General features: G+C 44.1%; 2 protein-coding genes across 2 annotated transcripts; one reads left to right on the top strand and one right to left on the bottom strand.

The window, feature by feature from the left end:
- The first annotated feature begins 557 nt into the window (after positions 1-557).
- gfm1 (G elongation factor, mitochondrial 1) lies at positions 558-12,994 on the top strand. The gene is made up of 18 exons (XM_036536874.1): positions 558-720; positions 1,360-1,512; positions 1,636-1,768; positions 2,122-2,326; positions 2,778-2,894; positions 3,174-3,324; positions 3,557-3,711; positions 4,353-4,437; positions 4,559-4,696; positions 5,008-5,109; positions 5,723-5,779; positions 5,933-6,070; positions 6,390-6,472; positions 10,635-10,797; positions 11,149-11,293; positions 11,736-11,896; positions 12,187-12,240; positions 12,460-12,994. Exons 1-18 carry the CDS (start codon positions 646-648, stop codon positions 12,586-12,588), a joined length of 2,244 nt encoding a protein of 747 aa, XP_036392767.1. The 5' UTR covers positions 558-645; the 3' UTR covers positions 12,589-12,994.
- Positions 6,852-13,593, bottom strand: lxn (latexin). The gene is made up of 7 exons (XM_036536875.1): positions 13,283-13,593; positions 9,930-10,079; positions 9,611-9,673; positions 8,887-9,064; positions 8,309-8,445; positions 7,929-7,991; positions 6,852-7,572 (listed from the first exon to the last, which is right to left on the bottom strand). Exons 1-7 carry the CDS (start codon positions 13,454-13,456, stop codon positions 7,432-7,434), a joined length of 906 nt encoding a protein of 301 aa, XP_036392768.1. The 5' UTR covers positions 13,457-13,593; the 3' UTR covers positions 6,852-7,431.
- Positions 13,594-18,133: the final 4,540 nt, after the last annotated feature.

An 18,133-nucleotide genomic window follows, 5' to 3' on the forward strand; every position in this document is an offset into this window, starting at 1 on the left:
GTTTTTCTGTGTCGGTTGGCAAATAAAATATTCTGTTGCTGAAATGTTTTGCGTGCTGTTTATCCATGAACAGACTTTCTATGTTTAAAAACTCGGCAGCGTTCTATTTCTATCACTGTTATTTGAGACGATAATTCAACGTTTAAGACGGACATGCATCAGTAACGCAAGCCACACGTGTTACGACAGCAGTATTTTCGGGACATGCCGAGAAAAGTCCTGTAGATGGCACTCAGGTATCAAGCTTTGGTTGTCATGTACTTCAATCCTATGTAGGCCTACACTGCTTGTCTTTTGGGGGGATACCTTTACTCCGTAGCCATGACTCTTAACATCATTTTGTTTTCATATGCTACGTGGCCAGCTAGCTATTGCTGGTCTGCAGACTTCCGTGGACAAGACAAATAACGGCCCATTCGTGTATGTAACAGTAATACGTTGCCCGGCTCACGGAATATGTCCGCCCAGCCACAAGGGGTCTCTGGTGAATAAGTGTAGCACTTTCTGGATTGAAATTGGCACTTCTGTGTTCCCGTAGTCGCGGAAGCTGTTTCACAACGAGCCGGCGTGACTTTCACAGCCTGACATCTAGCTGCAGGGGAGTTGTGTAAACGGGGCACAATTTTTTTAGTTCATACCATCAAAATGCATTTTTTCAAAGCAGGACTGATTTTGAGTCAAAGACATTTAAGGAATCCAGGAACAATAACTTTAAAACAGGTAAGATGAAATGCGGGTTAACTGGTTTACGTTTCTTTCTTGGTTGTTGGTAGCTATTAAGCTAGCGGTTGTTCTACATAGCTGCATTTTGCTTGATCGATTCTGATATTGTTATTCACAGCCGGTGCCCATAAGTTAGCGTAACGTCGTGGCTCGTGTTTTTTGTGGTTAGAAGAACTATAATAAACCCGTCATATTATTGGCAGCTTGCTAACGAGGTAACTACGTACCAGGCATGACTAGATAGCTACATCTGTCCTTTTCAGTATGAACATGAAGCTGGTTGCATACATCTACTTTGCTCCCAAGATCCAGACCATGACCTAGGGTCCTGTAACCTAAACACAGACCGCCAGGGCAAAACGAGACAGAGATCGGGGTCCAGATCTAAGACCGACAACTTTTTGCTATCACAGACAACAAAGAAATGTCATGATGATGGAGACACTTTTAATAGTCATTAGTACAAGAGAAATGTTCTTAGCGGAACGAAGTTCCGTTTTGTTTGTAAATTGAGGGACAAAATGGAAAAAAGCTGTTTCAGTTGATTAAAATCATTTTATGTTTCTCTGGCCAATACTATTTTGTAGGGTGTCCACGGCAATCCTGTCATGATTGTTGCTGTGTTTTTGTGGCCAGGTGCTTGTGAACAGCTGTCGGACATGTTCCACTGGCATCATCCCCAACGAGAGTATCCGAAACATCGGAATCTCGGCGCACATTGACTCAGGAAAGACCACGCTAACGGAGCGCATCCTTTACTACACAGGCAGGATAGCCGAAATGCACGAGGTAACAGCTTTGTAACACTCTCCACTGTCACCATAGGAAAGACCTAAGATCCGTTGGAGTGACGACGGTATATTCTTTCAGTTGCCTGTGTGATAGATTGATGTGTTTTGTTCTCTGTCTTAGGTGAAAGGGAAGGATGGGGTTGGCGCCGTCATGGACTCCATGGAGCTTGAGAGACAGAGGGGCATCACCATCCAGTCGGCTGCCACCTACACCATGTGGAAACAGCACAACATCAACATCATTGACACACCAGGTATTGAAGGGCCTTGGAGCAACAACAATGGCCCGCCCTTTTTACACCAGCAATACCATGGTATTTAAGCCCACAGTCCTTAGGTTAAACCCATGTGCAAAACAGCAATTCTTTGCATATGGAAAGCAGACAATAAAGGAAACCTAAAGGAACCCTATCATAAGGCTACTCCAGCAAAACTTCAGAAGTGCATAAATGGTTTATGGTCTATGGACTGGAACCAATGTGTCCTCTAGCTCAGTTTGGTAATTAAATTCCATATTGTGATCTGCTGTCCTTATCTGTCTCTTGCTGTTGTTCCACACTGATTGTTTTGTTGCCCAAACATAACCCTGCCCTCTGACCTTCCCCAGGCCATGTGGACTTCACCATCGAGGTGGAGCGGTCCCTGCGGGTCCTGGACGGGGCGGTGCTGGTGCTCTGTGCCGTGGGTGGGGTCCAGTGTCAGACCATGACCGTGAACAGACAAATGAAGCGCTACAGCGTGCCCTTCCTCACCTTCATCAACAAGCTGGACCGCCTCGGCGCCAACCCCAACCGCGCCCTGCAGCAGATGAGGTAAACTCGGCGCACGGGTGAGATGGTTCATTACTGATCGGGCTGTAGGGTGTTTAATTCACAGGTGGTGATAACATGAGCCATGAGTTTCATTAATGTGTTTTGATGATGCTGATGGTAATGATTAATTGAACAGTACGCTTCATAGTTGACATTACCCATTCAGACATGTGTAGTAATAGGCAGGCAATCATTCAGTCAAGGATATATGTAACCATTTGACTTAATTGAGTCAATTGAGGATTGTCTTTGAACCTGTTGGAACAAAGTAGAGAACAAAGACTTCAGGTCATTTCACTCTTTGTTTTTCCTCCTCAGTCTACTGCTGCCTATTCTAGAATATTTATAAATTGCTGAAGAACTATATAATTGTGTTTTTCTCTGCCCCAAGTAGGGAGCAGCTTTTACTTGTAAGTCTCATCTTCATATTTGCGTATCTCCTGTTCTCCAGAACCAAGCTGAACCACAATGCAGCCTTTGTACAGATCCCCATTGGCCTGGAAGGGAACCTGCGGGGCATTATAGACCTCATTGAAGAACGGAGCATGTACTTTGAGGGGCCTTATGGGTAAGGTTTAGACTAACAGGTGCACACATGTACAGTATGCTCCATGGGACTGCTATGTCATGCTTGGAATACCAGTCCCAGATGGCCTCATTAGGCAAACTAAGCTATTTTTTAATATGGATTTTAAATTTTAACACAGACACAGCGTTTGTCAAATGAATGTATTGGAGGGATTATTTCAAAGAAATCACAGCTGTGCAGTATAGAGGACACTCAGCTCCATATAAATGAAATTGTGTGGATTTCACACACGGGCACTTCCAACCTTCCCCTCTGCAGACAATGCATCCGGTATGATGAGATCCCGGCGGAGATGCGGGCAGAGGCGTCAGACCGGAGGCAGGAGCTGGTGGAGTGTGTGGCCAACGCTGACGAGGTGCTGGGGGAGATGTTCCTGGAAGAGAGAGTCCCCACTGTGGACGACCTGAAGGTCAGTCTGTCTGCATGTAGTCAAGCGACTTCAAGTTGCTCTGGATAAGAGAATCTGCTAAATGAATGCAATGTAATGTAAAGTAATGCATGTCAGTCATAGTCACGTGCTGATCTCTCTCTCAGTGTTGGCTGAGTGTTGTATTGCTACGTATTCACAATAAGCACTGTGTCAGACCACTCTGACTGACCCCTGACCCCTGACTTCTTGGACTTCGTTTTCCCTCCCCCAGGCGGCTGTTCGGAGGGCTACACTCCAGCGCTCCTTCACCCCGGTGATGGTGGGCAGTGCCCTGAAGAACAAGGGTGTTCAGCCCTTGCTGGATGGTGTGCTGGAGTACCTGCCTAACCCTACTGAAGTCAAAAACTACGCCATCCTCAACGAGGAGTGAGTACTGTTACCACTTTCGCAACCAGGATTCAGTGCTGTTTATTGCTGTCAACCTTGGGCAGCAGTATGGTGTATGGGCAGCAGCATGGTGTAGTGGTAAAGAGCAGAGCTCATAACCAAAACGTTAGCTGGTTTGATGCCTTGGTGGGGCATTGCTGTCATACCTTTGGACAAGGTACTTAACCCAGAATTGCCTCAGTAAATATCCAGCTGTATAAATGGGTAACATGTTATAATTGTAACCTATGTAAGTCACTCTGGATAAGAGCTATGCTAAATGACAACAGTGTAATGTAATGACTAAGTACCCTCCCAGTGCCCCTACAGCACGTGTGTGTGTTTGGGGGGGTGAGGGGGGTGCATTTGGTCACTGGACTCACTTCATCGCCCTGCTGGTGATGTAATGACTGCACATGGCCTGGTTTAGACCTGGAATAAAATGGCTTCCACTCATTATCACATCTGGGCCTAAAGAAATGAGTGAGGGCCCGAACAATTATGTGTGCATAAATGGTGCATCAAATCATGTCTGATGAAATCTTGAAAACTTGGAACTAGCACCAGGAGAGCTAGTTTATAATCACACTGAGTAAGGACAAGTCTGTTTGTTCTGAGTGGTATGTCTTTTCTTTTGTCAGGGACTCCAGTGAAACCAGTAAGATCCTGATGGACCCAACACGCGATGACTCCCATCCCTTTGTGGGCCTGGCCTTCAAGCTGGAGGTGAGCTCAACACCTTCAGAACTTTAACCTCAGAGAAACAAGGAGTGTCTTGTCATTTCAAATAACAATTTCTGACCCACGCCCCCCCCCATTCTGTCCCCTTTGTCTTCCCCTCCTCCAGGCGGGGCGGTTTGGTCAGCTGACATACATACGTGTATACCAGGGCTGTTTAAAGAAGAGCGAGTACATATACAACACCCGCACAGGGAAGAAGGTTCGAGTTCAACGGCTGGTGCGACTCCACTCTGACCAGATGGAGGTGAGCAGGCGAGAGAGAACGAGAGAGAGTGCGTTTATGCAAGTACAGTCGGAGCAGAGGGAGCGAAAGAGGTAGCAAACAACCATTGTTGTTATGCAGCGTTGGAATTCTGTCTTCATCTAAAGTATGCAGATAATATGTGTTCATTGCATGTGGTGGTTTGTTATTAGTAAGGCTAAATTTAAACAGCAATTGCTGCGGAAGAGTTACATTGCATTATGCCATATATTTAGACTGTAACTGTGGCGATTGTGTATCAGTGGGGGAATTGTTCGGTAAAACTGCCTTGTCCTCCTCCTGTTGTTCTCCAGGATGTGGAAGTGGTGTATGCGGGTGACATCTGCGCCTTGTTTGGCATCGACTGTGCCAGCGGAGACACCTTCACCGCCCGCACCAGCGCCAACCTCTCCATGGTAACGCCCCACAGCCTCCTTCTCAAGCACCTGGCCCGACTTTATTGCATCTACTAAAGCAGTCACAAACAGGGATTGCCAGTTCCAGTCTCGAAGGGCTTAGACTGAAGGGGATTAAGTTAAAATCCTCACCAGTGTTTTGTTGTACAAAGTTATAAATCACACATGTAGCGCCTACAGCAGAATATATACACAAAATGACGTCTCCTGGACTTAGAGTTAGAAGCACATTTTGACCAACAGTCGTCTTCACATTTGGAAGGTAAAGATTGTTCTCATCTTGTCATGTGTTACTCCTGTGCCAACATTATGGCATCTTAGGCTTTCCACATGTAGTTGCTATGTAGAGATATGTTTAGATAAGCAACTGATTTAGATTTGAAGTCCCCTGTGAGGTAACACTCTGACCAAATCATGACAATTAAACAACTGATGAGTCAGAAGAAAAATCCATCAGGGTCTGCAACCCTGACATGAGCAGTTTATAGACCTTCCATGAAGTTTGGACACTAGACATGGCTTCAGACATCTTTCAGTTTTGTTTGTGTTGTTATTGTATAAAAAGCATTTTATGCATGAAAATAGATTTATTAATTATGTGTTTGTGTTGTAGGAGTCTATCCATGTGCCAGACCCTGTTATCTCCATGTCTATGAGACCCTCAAACAAGGTGGGACCTCCTTCTTATCCTGACGCCCTGCGGTTCATATTAATGTTCCCTTCTGTGACACACTTTGATTCCTTATGTGACACTGAGCCACAGAGAGCCTGATGTCTTCTTTCCTACTGTTTCACTTGACCTCTGCCCTCTCTGTCCCCGTAGAACGACCTGGAGAAATTCTCCAAAGGAATCAACCGCTTCACCAGGGAAGACCCCACCTTCAGGGTCATCTTTGACACAGAAAGTAAAGAAACCATCATCTCAGGGATGGGAGAGCTGCACCTGGAGATCTACTCACAGGTACCTTTGCAGGAAGTGTCTGACAGTCTCCTCTATTTACTATTTTGGTGTGGGAAGACTGCTAGGCTAGATTAATGAGAAGTTATTTAGGGTGTGTAGAGTGAAACCTTTAACAGAAATCCAGAAAAGTCTTTCCAAAAGAAGATTGGACCTTTGTATAGTCAATTAAAAAAATTAACAGTCAATTTTTCATCAGAAAGTAAAATTATTTGTGAATATCAGGGAATGCTGCCTGGCGGTGGTACCCAGGGAAGCTGGTCTTTGTGGGACACTGAAATGGCTCACGTTTTGCTCATTGCTGTCTCCCTGCTTCCTGTAGAGACTAGAGAGAGAATACAACTGTCCCTGCGTGATGGGGAAGCCCAAGGTGGCCTTCCGTGAGACCGTGACCAACTCCGCACCGTGAGTGTTGCTCTTTCATACACACAAGCGTATGTACAAAACTGCCTAGTTTATAGCTCCATGTCTATCGTTTTGTTTGGCGCCTTAATAAGGAGTGATTTACACAGAGACAGATTTCATTGTGCAACAGACAAAGGGGAGTTGATCATGGGTGAGGACCGAAACTGAACTCTAAATCTGAAAGCTGAAATGAGTATGTCAACAAAATATTCGGTTATATATGACAACAGTTAACACTAGCAGGCTAAATTCATGTTTGGAAAGTTGTGCCCTCTGTGAAGAAGTGATGCAACTGTGCACTTAAATAATGATGCTAGAATCTGAGGGACTGAATTCCACCACACACCGATTTTTATACACAAAAGTTTATTGCATGGAATTGGTATTTCTTCAGAGTAGTGTTTATAAATGGTGTATTTACTCATTTTTTTTTCATATACTAAAGAGGGAGCATATATATATATATATATAAAATGATATATAAAAAATCAAGAAATACTGTTAAGTGTGATCTGAAAGATAAAGCGGTACGTTTGCAGTGGTTCAGTTATGCCACTCCACCCTGCCCTTCCTTCACCTCACAACTGATGCAAAGCTGTAGCAACAGTGTTCTGGCTATGCCTGATTATCACAGTAATTACCAGCCAGCTTGGCTCCGCAGACGTGGAGATGCTCAGTGACCAGCAACGACCGGGAGGTTAAATGATAATCGCAGCGTGTTCATCTTAGACAGTAGAAACCGCTGTCTGTGCCAGTCAGTGGCATTGCCCTCTGACTTAACTCTCAGTAACGAGGATGGTTATGGATGATTCGGTCTGAGGGCTGCGTGTGAGCTGTGTTTGTGTGTGTGGCTGTGTGTGTGTGTGTGTGTGTGCGTATGTGTGTATGTGTGTGCGTACATGTAGGTGCATGTGTGAATGTGTGTGTCAGGGAGCGGGAAAGTGGTCTGAGAGAGGAGCTCAGCTGGTAGAGTATAGTGTGAGGGTGGTATTTGAGGGAGGTGCAACACAGTGGTGGCATTTGGGCTGCCACTCAGTCTGGAGCACTCTCACCCCCTCTGCTGGACACCAGGCGACAAGAAGCTTCCAGTGTATTATCTCCTGTAATAAACACACATACACAAAGCAGGGCGTTTTTTCACTTGCTGTCATATTGTCAAGAACATTCATTGATGTATTAATTACAGATAATTAATTAGGAAAAAGGTTAATATCCTTGTGTTGTACTAAAAACATGGGAAAATCTATCCAAATCAATGAAAAAACCATAGAAATAGGCATTTTGTATATATTTTAAGCTTTGAACACTCAGTGGTGTATATTACACTGGCAGTGCTCAAGTGAATGTAAATTTTACCTGTCAGTGGTGATATAGTAAAGATGCCTTTAAACAGTAAGTATATCTGGACAACACTAATGTGAAAGCGTTAGTAGTGTTAAGTGTCACATGGGTTTACCTGGGACACCATTTCATGAAGCAGCACATGGTATTGGAATGTCAACTCCTTGTTCTGACTCTCCTGTGACAGAGAAGGAGATCACAAAGAACTTAAATGAGCTTCAGTCGACATTCACAGGGGTTGGAAGACTGAAGGAGGTCAGCGCCTGAAAAGACGATGGCTTAAAACGCTGTGTTTGAATCTACTCAATTTACCGTTAACATCAATATCTAATTATTGTTACTTATAACTGTAATGAAAATCCTGTCAGCATTCCTTGGCTGTGTGACATGTAACCATTTCTTGCACCAGTTTGACAGAAAGTTCATTTATGGTGTCATATCCTACAGAGATCTTGCTTGCTGTATCATATAGAACCTGGTTGAGTGTTTGCTCACCTGCTGTGTGACATTGACCACCTGGGCCATGTTGTACAGGGTGCTCTCATTGGACTCTTTCAGCATCACAAAGCTGGAGGCCACGCCCCCCAGGTGCCAGAAGGGTTTCATCTCCGGAGCGATGAACCCGTAGCTGTCTGTCGACACACAGTTCAAGTCACAACCATAATCACTGTTAAACAGGAGAGTCTGTGTTTGAAAAGCATTGTCACTCACAGGAGCCGTCCAGTTTTGTCACAGAAACGGCTTCGACAAAGACCTGTGCATACCCATTGCAGTATGCCTTGTCATCAAACACGTGTCTCTCAATGCATTGTGTGGAAACCTATGCTGTGATGAAGCAGCCTCCTGGGAGTGGTGCATTCTCAGCACTGTGGGTGTGTGGACAGCCGTGGTTTGTTAAAAAGCTCACGCGTGTGTGCTTAAGTCTAAACAGTGAGTCAGCTGGTTTATACAGCTGGTCTTTGTTGTAAACCTGTCCCATGTGTCCTGATGCCAAACGCACTGGCTGCACAGGTATGGCCAGGTGTTGTGTGTTTACCTGCATTGCCTGCTACACACAGGTGTGGCTGGTGTACCTGGTATGTTGTGCCCCGACACCAGGCTGTCACTGGCCTTCAGCTGCTGGTAGAGGGCCTCCTCTTGCGCCTTGGTGTCGATATGGAGCAGGCCCTCGCAGGAGCACTGCACCTGGGGCGGGGCCTGCTCCTCTCCGATAGGGTATAGCACCTCAGCGGAGCACTGTCCCATTGGCTCCTGCAAGGGGGCGGAGCGAGACCGCACACACACATTTACCACCAAACCAGATTATCACTGCAGCAACCAGGCTGTGGGTCAGTGCCACCTTTTTACAGCCAAGAGCAAACACATACTGATTATCCCAGCTATGAGTCACTTAAACAGTATGACAGATGCTGGTTATAGGTAATGTTGGCCTCATTCATTAAGGTTACTTCATTCATTAAGTTTACTTAAATTTCAAAATACACTTTATCTGAAAGCTTGAAATCACAGACCCTGAATGACTAGCTGCCAACCTGCAGTGTAGAAATTTGCTGCTGAATTTCTCTTGTCATTGTGACCAGCAATATAGATAGTGTTCTGACACGCTTCTGTTTAATCATTACCATACGAGAGAATATTGATATGGCTAGATTCCCCATTTGTGCTTGCGGGAGTTCCAGGCTTTCTTGTGTAAAGTTCCACTTGCACTTCAGTGAATCAGAGAATTAGGGATATATCTATTCAGTACCAGTGTAGTTTTTATTGTTTCCAACAGTTTTGTGTTAAGCCTGAACTTACATTTGTGATCATCTCCTTCAGTGCAAACACCACAACATACTTCATTCCTACTCCAGCAATTTCCTGTCAGAGGAAAAGAAATACATGACCGAACACTTAGCAGTGGTGCCTTTTAACAAGACAAGATGGCACAACAGACCCTTGTCAGCCTGACAAATACGTCAGTGACCTTACAGAGGCTGACATGGTTTAAATGTACTCGCTAATATGTAATACGTAAACAAAGTCTAGTATTTGTTCGGGTTTTCCCTTGAGTGAAACCTTTGGGTGCTGTGGTATTCTGAAGGCTACACGAGGTGTGGTACTTCCATACACTTACCTCTGAGGTGGCACTCACGACCCGATCCACCCCCAGCAACTTGAAGGGCGACCCGTGTTGGGTGTTGAGGTAGTGCTGGGCGACGTGAGCCGCCCGGCGGGCAGGGTAGTGTGAGGGGTTGAGCTCCTCCACAGGCATGGCCTCCGCTGGCTGGATGACAGGGGACGGAAGAGCAGGAAGTGAGCAACCCCAGACGAGGTGCAGCCACCCTCTCTCAGGGGACTTTGTACCCTTCTCTGCCCCTCAGGTCCGGAAAAAGGTTAGGAGAGGGACGTGAATGGCAGTATCAGTTTGCTGAGGTCACAGCTGGAGGGAGGCAGGCAGACAGACGAAGCCTGTGGCAGAGAGTGAGGGAACTTCCTGCTTCTCTCCGATAACACAGTCTGAGTTCAACAAAATGGACAGCCCACTTTTAAAGGGACAGACTCTCTTTTTTTCCCTCCAATATGGGACATCAAGGGCACTGCAGATGAAGTTCATTCTGTGCACCATTCTCCTTTTTTGTCCTCTTTCCTCACACAGAAACACAGGAAAATGCATCCATGTATTCACATAAATGTCAATATTATTATTTGATATATATATTATATTTTATGCATCTTCTTTTGTGATGCACATATCTATAATTTCTGATGATTTTTTTCTTTTTTACAATGCTGAAACAAGGCACACATCTAACCCATGTGTGCTGCCTGTTCTCTCCAGGTTTGACTTCACCCATAAGAAGCAGTCAGGGGGAGCTGGCCAGTATGGGAAAGTAGTAGGGGTCCTGGAGCCATTAGACCCAGAGGAAAACACCAAGATTGAATTTGTGGATCAGACCATCGGCACCAACATCCCCAAGCAGTTTGTGCCAGCCGTTGAAAAGGTAGGACTTATATTTAAGCATGAAGTACTCTCAAAATTTACACCTGCCTCACCTACCCAGGTGTCACTGATGAGAAAAGGGCAGATGTTGAATAGCAAGTTTAGGATTAGAATAAATTGAACTAGACATGATGTTAACAGCAAAAGCTTTGCCATGTAGGAGGCTTGGATGTATACATTCCAGGTCATAGAAGAAGAAAAACCATAAACGTGACAATAGTGCAATAGGCTGTCTTTGAGATCACTAGAGTGGAGTCATAATTGTGGCTCGGGCCCTGGTGTTAGAGACGTGGTCTGCTTTTTGATTCTCAGCAGGAAGCGCATATGAACAGCTCTCTCCCCCACCTTGCAGGGCTTTCGGGAGGCCTGCGAGAAAGGACCTCTGTCAGGTCATAAGATCTCGGGGGTGCGCTTCGTACTAGAGGATGGTGCCCATCACATGGTGGATTCTAATGAGATCTCCTTCATCAGAGCCGGAGAGGGTGCTCTGAAGCAGGGTGAGTGTTTGCCTCTCTTTCAGTACTTCAGTACTTGAATGTTGTCTCATCTGTTGATGGCCTTTAAGTCTTTTCATAAATGATTCTCATCCTTATATAATGACAATTTCCATAGTTTTTTAGGCATTCCAACAACTTGTTCTTCTGTTGTTTTTATTTCAGTTCTTTTATTAGAAAAAGTTATCACAATGTTACTCTTGATGAAGGTGTCTACTTAGAATGTATGAATGAGTAAAATGGATAGTCATACATGAAATCATTGGAACATCCATTCCTTAATAACATGTTTAATCATTTGGTTATAGTGGGATGGATGGGCTGCTCTGTCCATTGCTGAAGCCCTATGCCCAGACCTGGAGCTGTACTTGGCCTTCTACAAAGCTGTGTTGTGTAATATCAGTATGTGGGTAAGAGGTGTCTGTCTCTTCCTCTCTCCCTGTAGCCATGGAGAATGCTAACGTAACCATACTGGAGCCGGTCATGGCAGTGGAGATCGTGGCGCCCAACGAGTTCCAGGGGCCTGTTATTGCCGGGATCAACCGGCGCCACGGCGTCATCACCGGCCAGGATGGCTCTGACGGCTACTTCACTCTGTATGCAGATGTGAGTATACCAGGGTGCCTCAGAGCTCAGCTGAGCTAAATGCATATCCATGTCAAGCACTTATTATGGGTTTGCTGCCAAATCAAGTCTGAAGAAGCTAAGCACTCAGTATTGCAAGGATGGAGTGGGTTAAAGAACAACAAGTATATATGGCCTCCTGCTTATTTCTATTTCACACCATTCCATGTCACCTTTGACCCCCTGGAGCACAGCGAAATACAGGTTTAGCAGTGCCTCCGTTCAGACACAGTGTGGTGCTATTCGATCTTAACGTTCTACTCTTTACCCAGATTCCTCTGAATGATATGTTTGGGTATGCCACAGAACTAAGGTCCTGCACAGAGGTAAGTCACTCTCTCATGTAACACATCAGTAGACATCATGAAAATGTGCATTTTTTCTGTAAAAGATGACAAGGATATATTCTTACACCAGAGTTTACAGTTAACTCCAGGTAGAAAATGTGTGCTGTGTCTACAATAATACATGGTGTGTGCAGGTTGCAGTAGCATCAGAGGAGTGACATGCTGCTTGTGTGTGTCTGTGTGTGTGTGTCTCTCCAGGGAAAAGGAGAGTACACGATGGAATACAGTAGATACCAGCCCTGTCTGCCCAGCACTCAGGAGGACCTTATCAACAAGTACCTGGAATCCACTGGCCAGCTACCAAAGAAGGGCAAGGCCAAGAACTAAGAACCTCCCTCACCCACAGACACGCACACGCATAATTTCGTGTGCACACGCATAAAAGCCGAAACGCCACAGGCGGCAGCATGCTATCTTCAGTTTCCTCCCTTTTTTTGAACATGGAACTTCCAGAAGGGACGTGTTTGACATGCTTTGAAACACAATGAAGATATGCAGAGCTACACTCAAATGAAAACTGTTACCATTTATGACATATTGTCTCTTTCCCCAAGCAGCAGAACATTCATTTATACAGATTTTTATTTAAACTTTGACATGATCATATTTATTCCCCCTGCCCCCTGGAATGTGAAATTGAGTTCCAGTCCTCTGGATTAATTTTGTTCCAGACATGCAGTCTCAGTAAGGATTGGACACCCTCCTGATTTTGGGGTTGTACAGCTGTTGGTTTGTGTACTATGTACAGCATACGATGTTTATTTTAGAATAAAAATCTAACAAAAAATAAGAATAAAAAATGAAAGATTATCATGTATAACCATTTTTCAACAGGTTTGCTGTGTTACAAGGTTTCACAGTTGAATGTAAATGTAAAGAAAAGACATGAAATTAACGTCCACCAACACACAATCAACGCCTGCTCACAGCCACATATTTGTACATTTTACCAACACTCCTCAATCACTTTTCTGGGAAAGATGCCACAGGCATACGGGCCTGATGTATTGGCTGAACTCACCGTCAGCGCGGGCTTGGGCTCCATGTTGTTGTATTCAAGGGTGCTTTGTTGCTGCTGGACATAGCCGACGCTCTGCTCTGCGGTTGGAGGAGCCTGCTGCTGGCTGCTCTTCACTGTCGGGTTCCCCTGGACCAGGGACAGAAGGGTTACGGTCGCGTACACGAACCAGCTCATGGTTTGCAGTGCCAGCGGGCTAACAATCCTAAAACTGTGCCGACTGCGGACTTTCCAAAACGTTTATAAGCCTGAAACGATTGTGTAACAGCTGAGAGATAAGCAGAAAAATGACACTGGCCAGATAAGAATTTTTCTCTTGTAAACAAACCCTTTCCCTTAACATTGCTGCTCCCGACTGGAGCAGAAATATGCGAACACAGATGTCCATTAACTAGATATTTCCGTTCATGCTGTGAGCCTCTCATGCTGGCCGAGTTCCATGCCGTTTGAATGTTGATCAGCTCTGGAACAAACAGAATCCTCTTCTTATCCATTTGTTAGATGCTGAGGTCATTCTTCGATCCTCTTAATGAATCCACCTATTAGTGACGTTGCTCAGGCCAGCACAGGTAAACTGCAGTGTTCCCGTAAATACGATATACTTGCAGGGGTCATGACCTCCCTTCCCTGCTGGTCTGATGCAAAATGGGACTCTCCTCGTGTCTAACGTGGCCTTTGTCATGTGTGGTAGAGACATTTCCGGTTCCCCGCTGTGTGTCTGTAAGGTTTTTAAAGATACATGTTTATTTGGATTCTGTGCTAATCCAGCTGTCGGTGCTCGGGCACTTCAACCATTAGCTCATGTTTACATCACGCCTCCTGGAATGTTAAAGGCTGTATTTCCCAAGAGCTTTCCTATTTCATGACGGAGGGGAGGAAAACTTCTGTGTGTTCTGTGTGACTTATGTTTTCCTTCTATTCCAAGAGAATAGCTAGGACAGTGCCAGAAATGCTATGGCTGGAAATGTTTATACTGTAGGGTTTAGTCCTGATGTTGGGGCACTAAATGTACTCTTAAGAGAAACATTTCTCTCACTATATTTTATTTCAGTCTTGAACGAGTCTTTTCACTCAATCGACACTTTCAGCAGAGTCTGCAACACATTTTAATAATGGAATTTTGAGACTCACCTGTTTGTGGCTTAAGAGCAAGAGGTACTTAAAGGTGGGTGGAGATGTCCTGATAAGCAAGAGGGTCCTTACACCAATAACACTGAGCAAGCCAGAGGAACACTGTTAGAAATCAGCTTCATAGAACACACTACTTTAAGGAAAGGGTCTGGAAGTCTGACAGAGTAGTGAGAAAATGTGACAGTGAGCACGAATTCAACACAGAGCAGGAAAGAAAGTAGGGCATATATAAATGAGCAAAGCAGTGGAGATGGTTAATACTGAAAGAGTAAACAGTATGGTCATGCCAGTGAACACAAAAAGAGAGTGGCAGAATGAGTACTTAACAAATAGACAAACTGGTAGAGACAATGAACACAACAAATGCACAGCGGTAAAGAAGAGTGAGCACTAAACGAATAGAGAGAGAGAGAGAGAGAGAGAGAGATGATCACAGCTGGGATTCGTGCCACTAGGCCTCCAGGGCATCTGTTTGTAATGAGCTGATTAAAAATAAGGGTTCCCCTCACTGAAAGATGTAATTAAGTCTGCAATCCCACCGAGGCCGGCTGGGATGGGTTGAGCTGGGCGATCGCTTCCCGTAAGCATCCATCTGATAAACAACCAGCCTTTTCAAGTGAATTATCAGATATTAGAGCATTCAAATTCAAAATCATTTTCTCAGATATGATAGGCACACCCTATACTAAACCTTGGTGAAGGAGATTACTGGTGCCTGCGTTAGATAATTGGAATAGTAAATGGTTGAAGAAATGGCCACCAGAGGGCAGTACAAACCCAGGACAAAAAGCCTGTATATGACTCACAAAACTTGCTCTTGTTAAGATATTCACGAGTGTTTAACCTGCCCTGCAGGATGCCAACAATGGTGAGTAAATGTGCTCCACATAAAAGGAAACCACCAATGCATTGATCTCTGTCGAGCAAAACAAAATAATATGCTGCTGAGAGCTAGCAGAAAGAACATTTGTGAAGGGACAACTCAGATTAATTAGAAATGTGTATCACTTTCATACAGCACAAGCGAAGTGGTGGTCAGGGAGCTTAATGTCTCAAGTCCACTGGACACCTGTGGGTTGCAGGTTTGAGTCTTGAGAAAAACACTGTTGTACTGTTGAGCTATTTACATTACTGGCCCAGAAAAATCCTTCTGTATAAATAGCGAATAGAAAGGATTAAAGGTAAAATGTCACCATGGGAAGTCTGCAAGAAAGTAAATGTTAAGAACCATGAAAATGATAAATTTCAAAGATACTCTACAGGATACTAGCCATACACATCTGCCCACCAGGTGCCTCTGGGGAGATACTGGGCCATCACCATGGTGATCCTGAGAACGATGGGTTTATGTAAGCATTTGAGACAAGGTATGAGCAGGCCATGCAAGAGCAACAGGAGGTGGGCAGCCGAGGCAAGAGGTGTCAGTCTCAGGAGTTAATCTGAGGGCCTACCCTTTACACTTCCCTTCCCTCAGTGATAGCTAAGGCTATGATTAATGTCCCAGTCAGTGCTGGGTGAAAACCTCCCCATTTATTCCAATGAATGTCTGTATATATAGTATCTGTGTGTGCCTGACACAGGTCAGTCTGTTTGCAAAACTGTGCCAAGGCGAGCACGTTTGCTTGGAGTGAACCAATCATATCTAGCCAGTTTAACCATTGCATTTTGTTTTTCATTGCATTCTTTGTTCATTGATGATTTTTGATCAGTCAAGTACACATGTGAGACAGCTGCAGCTGGTGCAGACCCAGAGAGAGAGAGAGAGAGAGAGAGAGAGAGAGAGACGTAGATACAACTTAGTGCAACATTCAGTACTGGTAATTCCCTACATGCACAGTGTTTTACGCAAATAGCTGGTTCAAAGGTATATATGCAAATTTCAGAATGTTACAAAATGTAATTTTTTTGATGCTGGGGCTTTCTTCCAGTTACAGTCTTAAACAGTGCTTATTGTGTTCGGGATGGAAGAGAGAAACTGAGCCAGCCCTGTCTCATTGCAAGGAGATCCTGCCTAATGCAAACAAAACTCAATATTAAGTGAAAGCCAAGAAATAGAATTATTTGTAAAAGAAGCTATATTTCCTTTGTGACATTAGCTAGCTTTTATTAATATTAATTGGGCAAGCCAGTAAGCTAATGTCATTGGTTAATTGCAGTAAATGCTTTCTTTCAAGTAGAAGAGGATTCTGTTACTCAATTGCTACTGAACTATTTTCTATAAAGCCATTCACATGGCTCTGTTTGACCATCTACTTAGTACACTTATATGTTTATATAATTAATATTCACTGTCTCTTTTTCAATGTTCTTTATTGGTAGTTGTGTTGAATGCAACATATAACAAGATACTTGAAACTGTGATTTCATCATTGCCAAATTTGTTCTCTATAGTGGTATTTCAGCTTCTGCTACACAGACAGATTAATACACTGGGTGCGAGATGCATTCCTCAGAAAGAGTAGAGCCCTGGGAAGGCGGGGTGCTATCTCGCAGTTAGAATCTAAATGTTGTGCACTTAAATTCCAAAAAGATAAAGCGCAAGTATTAGACTGAGGTAACGTCTGAAATGAAGAAAAACCTTACATTACAACATTAAATCAGCATTTATATGCCAAAAAGGACAGCCGAAGATATGGCTGAAAGAAATTACAGTATGAAAAAGACATGGATTATAGAGAGGCTTCCCTTGTAATTACCTGACTACAAAAGAATGTGATAGAAGTCGAAAATGGAACACTGAGAATACTATAGCTCTGGAGGTTTTTAACATTCCAGCTGAAAACCCTCTTAAAAAGGGAAGCTCAGGCAAAGTATAAAAGGTGCCACCCCTGGCTTTAAATATCTTAGACAAGACTAGAAAGTCATGGTTGGATATGCAGGGTCTCCGTGTGTGATTGAATAATCACAGATTAGCATGGATTACATTCATTCCTGTTGGATAAGACATTAAACTAGCCGGTGTATTTGAATAAGGATAAGGACAGATCTGAAAATGAATGGTGACTGTATTTTGAGACCAATAGTGGTTGCACATGCATTATTCATCACTGTAATAAAACAGCATTCTTAGATTAATTCAAAGTTGAGTCAGATTACATTTTTTAAAATACAAATAAATTGGCTTTCCAATAACGCCTCTGAAGCCCACTTTCAGGAAGTCGCAAACGACCACTGAATTTACTGCACGTCCAGCTCATCTCCTGATTTACCACAGTGTCTGCACACAGCACTGATTAATATAATAATGAAATATGATCTCCCCCCCTCCCCTGCAAAAGGATCATATTTGGGCGGGAAATTAATGAGCTACAATGCCATTACACAGGGGCTCCAGCAGGAGGAAGGCCAGTTTGTCAAGTGCAGATTAAATTCTGTGACAGATGACCAAGGTGGAGTGAATTATGGGGAATGCTAAATGACATTCATGGAAATTACAAAACCCTGGAGATGGCTCTTGTGGCAGAGGAAAAAAATGACAGAAAGTGGGAGGAAAGAAAGAGAGGGAAAAAGTTGGGGAGGACCAGGAAATAATTTGAGGAAAACGACATATTAAAAGTTCACAGGGGTCATAGTGAAATATTTTAACCAGAATTTTAAAAAATCTGCCCACTTCAGATCTGGCTGCAGAGTGCTCCTGGGACAGGCATTTTAAGATGCTGATATGACATGGCCAAAGTGTGCCTGACAGGTCACAGGGTCAAGTCTCAGCCACGAAGTCACCAC

The sequence above is a fragment of the Megalops cyprinoides genome, chromosome 9, assembly GCF_013368585.1.
Source record: "Megalops cyprinoides isolate fMegCyp1 chromosome 9, fMegCyp1.pri, whole genome shotgun sequence".
NCBI classification, from domain to species: domain Eukaryota; kingdom Metazoa; phylum Chordata; class Actinopteri; order Elopiformes; family Megalopidae; genus Megalops; species Megalops cyprinoides.

Bases quoted from the DNA above. Each gene is read 5' to 3' on its own strand.
- gfm1 (XM_036536874.1), top strand. From the start codon at position 646: ATGCATTTTTTCAAAGCAGGACTGATTTTGAGTCAAAGACATTTAAGG. The intron at 721-1,359 runs GTAAGATGAAAT...TTTTGTGGCCAG, and splicing joins GAACAATAACTTTAAAACAG to GTGCTTGTGAACAGCTGTCG. The intron at 10,798-11,148 runs GTAGGACTTATA...CCCACCTTGCAG, and splicing joins TTGTGCCAGCCGTTGAAAAG to GGCTTTCGGGAGGCCTGCGA.
- lxn (XM_036536875.1), bottom strand. From the start codon at position 13,456: ATGAGCTGGTTCGTGTACGCGACCGTAACCCTTCTGTCCCTGGTCCAG. The intron at 8,446-8,886 runs GTACACCAGCCA...GTGTGTCGACAG, and splicing joins GTCGGGGCACAACATACCAG to ACAGCTACGGGTTCATCGCT. The intron at 7,992-8,308 runs GTGAGCAAACAC...TCTCTGTCACAG, and splicing joins TGGTCAATGTCACACAGCAG to GAGAGTCAGAACAAGGAGTT.